At 42.2% G+C, this 8,902-nt stretch overlaps 1 protein-coding gene across 1 annotated transcript; it reads right to left on the bottom strand.

The window, feature by feature from the left end:
• Window positions 1-1,222: 1,222 nt before the first annotated feature.
• LOC109303127 (claudin-8-like) lies at window positions 1,223-2,995 on the bottom strand. The gene has a single exon (XM_019525225.1). It carries the CDS (start codon window positions 2,723-2,725, stop codon window positions 2,051-2,053), a length of 675 nt encoding a protein of 224 aa, XP_019380770.1. The 5' UTR covers window positions 2,726-2,995; the 3' UTR covers window positions 1,223-2,050.
• Between the last annotated feature and the right edge of the window lie 5,907 nt (window positions 2,996-8,902).

The following is an 8,902-nucleotide window of genomic DNA, read 5'->3' as shown; positions in this document are numbered from 1 at the left end:
GCCATACAAGGAAAGGCTGAGGGACCTGGGCCTCTTTAGCCTCAAGAAGAGAAGGTTGAGAGGGGACTTGATGGCAGTTTACCGCTATATCAGAGGAGTACATCAGGAGTTCGGTGAAATGTTCACTAGAGCACCCCCGGGGAAGACCAGGCCTAATAGATATAAATTCCTGGAAGGCCGCTTCAGGCTTAATATCAGGAAAAACTCCTTCACAGTCAGGGTGTCCAGACTGTGGAAGGAACTCCCTCCAGAGGTGGTGCAATCACCTATCCTGGAGGTTTTCAAGGGGAGACTGGACAGTCACCTTGTTGGGGTCATCTAACCCCAGTTGTCTTGCTGCCTAGAGTGGCGGGGGGGCTAGACCCGATGATCTGCAAGGTCCCTTCCAGCCCCTAACAATCTATGAATCTATGAATGTGTACATTTTCAGAAATTATTTTTAAAGAATCATAGGGAACAATAAAAATATATGTATCTAAAATATATGTATCTAGACACAAATTGAGTTATGCCCTAAAGCACTGAATAGACAGCTCTAAAGCAGTCTGAGTATTTCTGTTCCTTGTGGTTCACTGGAAGCTGTACCTGATTTTCAGGTAGAAATAACCTAAGGAATTTAGCTGTAAGAGTACAAACAGGATTGCATGAACCTTTCTTTAAATATTTAAACCAGTCAATCAAATTGTAAAGTAAGATTCTCATCCTTTATTATTAATCTCCACAGGTGAAATCTTGTTCCCACTTAAGTCAATGGCTAGCCTCCCATTCTTTCAGTGAGACCAGGATTTTACCCTATTCATTGGTTTCCAAATTCCATTAAAAGGTTATCATTCTCTCTTAATTTTAGTCATTTCTTGAAATCATTTATGTGGAATTGCAGTTGGCTTCCATAGGATTATGTGGGTTTCATTCCTTTTACATTGTTCTCCCTAAGGGGGCAGACAGTCACATTATTAAAATCTTATTTTGATTTTTGAAATGGACAGCGAGTGAAACACTAAAATATTGTTCTTTTAATCCTCTTTTGCCTTTGTGCCACAATGAGGTGACAGGCATTCAGTTTAGGTGCAAGAGTCTGCCCCCAAAGGAGTTGTTGCTGGTTCAAGCTCTTTAGAAAGTACTAAATACTCTCATAAAAAATGCTTTGATGTTTTACAGTGGCAATAAAAAATATTGTTCTAAGAATGCTGTAAGCTCTAGCACTTGAGGACCCTCCCTGTTGTTTTTTTTAATCCTGTTGTTTTTTGAAAGACAAGAATGTAGACCATGCTGGTCTTCACATATTTCAAAAGCAAATATGAATTTATTATTAAAAGATTACAGGGGTGTAGGTTGTTACGTTTCCAGGTAAATACAAAACAGCATGTGATCTTTTAAATGTACTGTTTGAAATAAAGGATATTTTTCAATTGTTTGTGCCTTCTTAACATTGATGAACAAACCTTTCACTTTACCCTTCTTTAAAATGACAGTACATGCATCCCTTAGCTGCTCTTATTCTTTTCCCCAATCAGCACTGGGGGGAAGCTTCATCTTGGATTCAGCATATTATATTGCTGTTACTAAGTCTTATCATCCATTCCCTCCCCCCCAAAAGGTTGCTTTGCTCCATTTCTTCATAGCAAATCATCAGGATTTTTTATCACAATGGAGTCACTTAAGCCCATTTGTAACATGTGCAATATGAAATACAACCCTGAAATAGAACCATTTAAATCTAAATAGTCAAAATATCTATGGGAGAGCACTTAAACATTCACCTTGGCAAGGATGCAAATATTTCTAAAACAATTTTAAACCTTTAAACCACTATAAAGATAAGGGTATGATTTATTTTCCTGTGATAAAACTTTATAAATACACTGTGTTTGGTTGCAGTAGTAACTACAGTGGGATTCACAAATTTAACTACAGTCCATGAATTCAGTGGTACCTTCTGTAGTTACAGTATGGAATACAAATAATGTTTTCCTAGCCTACTTGCAGTTCGTGGAGACCCTGAAGTCCAGTCACATAGCTTGACTTGCTGACCTAAAAAATGAAGAAGCCATTAGACGTACTGGCTTTTGGAGTATGAACTTTCTGTTTTCCTTTCCGTGTAAGTTTTGTAGCGTGTCTGCTGAGAAGGCGCTGAGTACCTGTAGCGTCTGTTTTTCCCCTCGCAAGGGCAGAAGCAACAGAATATAACTCCCCCAGCAATGAGACAGAAGGCAGATACCCAACCTATGTAAAGGGCCTCTCCAAGCTCTCGTTTTTGTGCTACGTTGACAGCTGGATTGTAGAAGTCTCTGATGATGGAGTTAGCAACCCAACACACAGGAATGAGCACCACGATACCGGACACGATGAGGAGGATTCCAGCGGTCAGCAGAATATAACCTTTGGCTCGTACATTGTTCTCAGCACAGGTAATGCACTTCATGCCAATAATGGCTATCATCAAAGCCAGAAATGAGAGTGCAGAAGCAGAACACATCAGTCCTCTAGCTGCTTGTAGATCGGGTGAAAGAGCCAGAAGAGAGTCGTAGACTTTGCACTGCATCCTGATATTAGCTTGCCGAATACATTGCATCCACAGCCCTTCCCAGATTGTCTCAAACACTATAATGTTGTTTTCAATAAAGGCAGATACTCTCCACTGAGGCATACCAGTGATTGCAAAGGTCCCCACCAAGCCAATGCCTCCAACAACTAGTCCAGCAATTTGCAGTGCACCACTGACCATATTTTCTTCTCAGATGAGCACACAGCAATGAGTTCCTTAAAGCAGGTTCACTGCCGACCAAAGCGAGTGGCTGAGGAGAAGCTTCTGCAGCGTAACTCTTGCAAATGTAGGGGAACGTTCAGAGATGGTCTCTGCTACTTCAAACCAGCTGAAGTCTGGCATATGCTGGCTAGTACTTGGCTGCGTTTCATTGTCCTTAAAAATTCCACTGCCCCCACTGACTCAAACAGGTAAACTGAGCAATCAAGTGTAACAACTTTCCAAACCAACAGACGGGGCGGGGTATGTGTAAACCAGCAAAAGCCACTTAGGATAAATATACCTGCTGAGAAAAATTCCTTGTGCTTAACCTTCTTCTGAAATAAAGCAACCTCATGTTTAACTCTTGCCATTATCTAAAAATGTTACTTTTACCATGGAAACAGTCCAGTCTTTGTAGGAAGAGGACATGCAATGCTTACATGTACAAGCCTACAGATATGGGGGCTGCAGGACTATATATGAGTAGAAAACAGTGCATCTGCATCAAAAGTCTGATTCGCCAACATGCCAAAAGAAAAAGATGGCAAAAATGTCAGAAGGAAAGCTGATGCACACTGCCTCCCAAAGGGCTGGTTGCTTTTAGTCTGGAAAGTACTGGGGGTTTTTTGTATTCCTTTGATCCTAATGGTTTTTCTGAAGCTTTGAGGAAAGTTCTGCTGTGATGGGATCAAGGAATAAACCGTATGAAAAGGAAAATGAAAGTGTGACACTGATCTGAAAACAGAGATATCTCAGTAAAGAATAATCAAAATTGCAAAAGACGATCAAGGGTGCATCACAGAAAAATAGTAAGCCTCAATACTGCTACTCTTTGCATTTGCACATAGCTTTAGGTGCATGCAAATTCCCACTGAGTTCAGAGACACTCACGTGTACTTATTCACATCCTTCACTGGTTGCATGATGAGGAACAGGAAATAGCATTTTTAGCTAGTATAGAAAGGTATTTCCCATATGAAATTGAGTCCAGAGACTATCCCACGGAGAGATCTAGTTCAGTGGGAAGTAAAACCATTTCTGAGTTCTCCAAATTAAAAAAAAGTGGGGGAATGATTATTTAATCATCCTAACTGAAAAGTAACTACATTGATTTCTCCTTGTGAAATTTACCCTTGGACTGAGAGTAAACCTGGAAAGCGTTAGCACTAAAGGAATTTTTTGCAAGACATAATCAACAGAAAATATCAGTAAAAATCTATTCAGGCAATGTCCAGTAGAGAAAGCAAGCTTTGCTGACTTTACATCAGCATAAGTGAATAAAGAATTTGGCCTGTTCTCTCTGATACTGAATACAAGTGTTGCATAAATTGCTGATTTTATCCCCTGGAGGCTAGTCCAATTCACCTCTAGAAGAGAGTCACACTTTCAGGCGGGGTCCAACTCTATTTTATTGCTTGCAAGCAGGCCGACAGAGGAGCTTGTTGCTCAAATCAGTGTCGACCCTAAACAAAGCGCGCGCGCTGCTTTTATTGAGCTAGCAATTTTTAGTTGGCGTGTTACATTTTGATTGGTCATTACAAAACAAAACCTGGGCAACATGTAAGACATGCGTAGTGGGCCATCCTGTACCATGTGGGTGGAAAGTTACAGAATGCAGGGGTTAATACTAAAACAAGGAACAAAGAAACATAGAGAAAAGTATCTATTTTCGCTACACAAGGAATGAAGCTCCAGAAATGATCTGAAAATGATGATAGACTACTGGCCCATATGGTGAGACTGACACATTACCTTGCATTACAGGCTTACAATTGAATACAGTAGAGCTCAGAGTTTTAGTCTATTGTCCATTTTTATTATTTTTTCTCACTTTTTGCTTGTTTTCTTTTAAAAAATGCATGAGTTAAATACAAAAGCAATAATTGAATACTAAGCCAGAAAAACAAATTATGCAAAAACCTAAGTTAAAGTTCCTACAGAAAACTTAACAATGCACATGAAGGATTGTGTGCTCCTCTTATTTACTCTACACATCTTTTCCTCATTTTTGTACCATTTGTTTTTCCTATTTACCAATGCTTTCAGGTGTCTTGTGGCTTGCCCCTTATGATGTTGCATAACCTTTCCATCTGCCAAATGGCCTTGTCTACCTGATCCAGCCTCTAGTTCCTTGGTCTGTTGCCAAACAAGTTTTCAATTTCATCACTCCCTTTTATCTTCCTTCTAAATCACATCTGTTACCTCTGCATTTCCCCTAACCCAGTGGCATGGGGTGCCTTTCTCCAGTATTTACCCTGATGGCCATCCTCTTTGCCTACAGTTCCTCCTCTCTGCCTGTCTGAATCCATTTTTGTGATTTCTGTTAGCAGTGTATAGGAATGGTTTAATAATAATCTGATTTGTTAATGTCATTCTGATGTTAATTCAAGTCCTAGCTCTCTTCAATTACCCCACCCCATTCTCCTCTGGAGTCCAGCACCTGTCCCTCTCTGGAAGGGTCCTTGTTTCTGCAGTACAGTACCTCTTGTCAGAAGTGGAGCAGCCCCATTCACAACAGCAAGCTACTGGCAGTATCAAAGCAACCAGAAAGCTCTTGGGTAGTAGCTGTCTCTTCTGTATAACTCCTTGCCTCCTGGGAGATGATATTTTTGGGTAGGTGGTGACAGGGGCAGATCCAGGGTGGTGTAGCGTTATGGTCACATGTCCCTTCCACAGTGAAGGTCATACGCTAGTGGCTCTGTTTCCCTGCATCTCCAACTGCCTGGATCTCCTTCTGTGTCTGAGTATAGCTGCAGCTCTGGGCTGGAGTGGGACACCCAAATGGGTGCACATAAGGAAGGGGGGACTCGCTCACAGCTGCTGCTGTCCCCAGCTGACCCTGCATATGTCAGGGTCAGGTGGGGGGGAAGCTCCAGGGCCACTCCAGCAGGGGCTGCAGGGAGCAGCTGCACTGAGTGCCAGGTCCCTGCTCCATTCTACTCCATGGCACTTTCCCCACTGGCTTGAGGGCTTCAGAGTGGAGAACAGCTGTTTAAAGGGCTGGGCAGGGCTGGTCATGGCAGCATCAGTGGATGATTCCCTCCCCTCCACTTCCAATGCCTGGTTCCCCAGACTACAGGGCACACCTGGGGGCACGCAGGGAGCAGGACAGCCTGGAAGGTGGGGATTGCCCATTGCCACAGTCATCCCCAGCCCCACACGGCATTCTGCTCAGCTGCTCCCTGCAGCCAGAGACTCTCTGAGCCAGTGGGAGAAATGCAGCAGAAGGGGAGGGAGCAGGCCTTGATCCCACCAGTGCTGCTAACCCTGCACTCCATGCAGCCAGTCCTCACAGCCCTCAACTAGAGCAGAGCCTGGGGCTTCCCCCACCGCTAGGTCAGAACAGCAGCAGTGGGTTTCCAGGCATTCCTGCTTTGCTGCTCCCCCTAGGTGTGCCCATGATCCAAGAGCAGGCATTGGAAGGAGGGACCTGCCCACCACCGCTGCTGCTATCCCAAGTCCAGCCCAATGCTGCTGCTTAGGAAACCCTCAGCTGGAGCGGGGCAAGAGAAACTCTCAGGCTTCCCAGCCCCTGGTCAGCTGAGAACAGCAGTAATGATGGGCAGGTTGCCCCTTTCTTGCAACCAGAGTCAATCCCTGCTGGAGAAGGTGAGAGGGGGAAGGGAGGGGAGAGGAGGTGCCTGCACTGGAGAGGAATGGGTGCTGAGAGTGGTGGGCAGAAAAGTTTTACCTGCTTTAGAGACTCCAAAAAGTCTCCGGCAGCTCCTGCCATAGTGTGGTCTGCCTGCCCAGGGGAAAGGGGGCTGCAACCTCCCCTGCAGCACTGGTGGCATCTCCCATAATCCCCTTTTTGAATCCCTAGATCCACCTGTGGGTGGGGACATAGATGTGACACTGTCTGCACCAGATTCTGGTGTCATTTACAATGGTAATAATCCACTAAAAGATGAATCTACTGATTTTTTTTTATCTTAAAATTATTTTAGTGTCAGAGCTAGTCTGAATCACTATGACTGAAATCAGAATATGTTGCCTAGCATCTTACATACCAGGGTTCTTATTCTGGGTCATAAATAATGAGAATTTCAAAATGGAGCATCCGGAAAGTTAAGTGCGTGGAGAGAAGTTCTTGGAGGACACTCTGAAATGACGATGACTCTAAGCTCCAATTAGCCTTAATTCACCTCTGCCTTGAGGTATACTCTACCACTGAGAGTTTGCAATTTAAGTCAGCTTTCTTGTCTAAACTTTGTCAAATTGTATTAAACAAACAAAAAAAATGGAATTTGTCTCCTAACTACCTGGGTCATGCAGTAAGAATTCAGTTTTGTAAATGGAAGTAAACATTTTGACCCTGGGACCTTTGTTATTACATACACAGCATTCTCCCAGCTCTCTAATCAGGATTACTCCTCAGGCAGGCATCAAAAATATAAGCTGAGCACCATAATTTACATTCTCCTACAGTTGTGTTTTTGAGAGTATAGCAGGCTCCCAGCCTAAACCAGGGCCTAATGAAGTCAGTGGAAAGCCCCCTAATTAAAGGGTTTTGCTGCAGGGATTAAGCCCTTAATGAGAAGCAGTGAGGACCCCATAGAAGGGCTATGAAGATGGGGATTTCTGGTACCGCTACAATGGATTTTAATATTTACTGGCTCACTGCTTTTCAAACAGCTGTGCAGCTCCCCACTGGCTGGGGCTCAGAAAGCGCAGAACGATATTGTTGTCATATAGCACAACAAATAAACAAGCTTTTTAATGGCATACTAGCAAGAAACCTAAAATATGATACAAGCAACAAGACTGGTTTTGCTTGTAGGCCATTGCAGTGGTAATTTATAGGACATGGAAAAAGTAATTAGCTGAGCAAATATAATTTAGCCAAGTTATTGATTAATTTACAAAACCATTACAGCTCCCCATAAAAATTCAGAGTAAGGCTTTGTCTGGATCAAGCTTCCAGTATTTGCACATTTTTAGCAGGATTAACTTTTAGTGCCTTTATTGTACTTAGAGCTAATTTAGGTAAATATGGAGAAATCTTCTTTGGAGGTATTATGGATGGCATATGATTGTTTACAACTAGATCGCTGCAAATTGTGAATCTCATTACTTGTTTTTGTCACTTATTCTTTTATTGCTGTATTCAAAGGCTCAGTTATATTACAAGGGTAATGCTTGTTACTAATTTAAATGTTGGGAATACCTATAAATATCTAAGCATATTTTACAGCTGGCCACTATTCCAAGTCCCATATAAGTTTCATTTTAAACAGAATATATAAAGATTATTTACATTTGTACTTTCTCATCAAAAGCACTCGGCATAATTCTGACCCCATTCTCCCTCTACAGTCCATCTGCTGATGTTTAACAATCTCATTTCTGAGCAGCATCATGAAGTATGAGAGGACCAATGCTCAGATAAAAGGTATAGTAAGTCAAGCCCCCATTTTCGCTGCTACTGGCATCAAAAAAACAGGAAAAAAACATGGCACATACCTCATTCGCTTGTTTAAATAACCAAAGGGACATAATTTATTCAGTAATTTAGGGCACTAACAAAAAATATTGAGACCAAAAACAAACCTAGCCCATATATAACTGACTGGTTCAAATTTTAGTTTTTCATTTCCTATTGAAGCTTGTACATCCTTAGAAGAGACTGCATTTTTACACATAATGGGGATGGATTAGCTATCTCATATGCATGGAATAGGTTCCACCTTGCCATACGGTCTTCAGATGGCTTCTCCCAAGGCCGTAACTTTCCACATGTGCAGTTTCCTATCAACAGAGCGTATAAGTAGCTTTCACTTTTGAATCAGATAGTGCCTGTAAGCTGTAATAACATGGGGGGGGAGGGGTGGAAATCCTTGTAATGGCTTATCAGGAGGAAAATGGAGTAGGAAAAGCTCATACAGAATGCTTAGAAAAAGATATTAGAGGGAGATCAGTGACTAGTGAAATGTGTTCTTGTATATTACCCTGCATTTCAGCAAAGGACAGGGACAAAAACCCAATGAGGCATAATGGCTGCAGTTAGTTATACGGTAATGCATAAAAATTGCATGTGGCCTATATGTAACTTTTTGGGGTAGGTTCGTAATACGTTATGGAATTATCCTATTTTAAAGTACTTCCAAGCTTTTCAGCCTGTAGCGAAAATAGATACTTTTCTCTATGTTTCTTTGT

Source organism: Gavialis gangeticus, unplaced genomic scaffold (assembly GCF_001723915.1).
Source record: "Gavialis gangeticus isolate Ggan-Ray unplaced genomic scaffold, GavGan_comp1, whole genome shotgun sequence".
In the NCBI taxonomy this organism is placed as follows: Eukaryota; Metazoa; Chordata; order Crocodylia; family Gavialidae; genus Gavialis; species Gavialis gangeticus.
The sequence above is the reverse complement of the archived record's forward strand: the minus strand, read 5'-3'. Positions and strand labels throughout refer to the sequence as shown.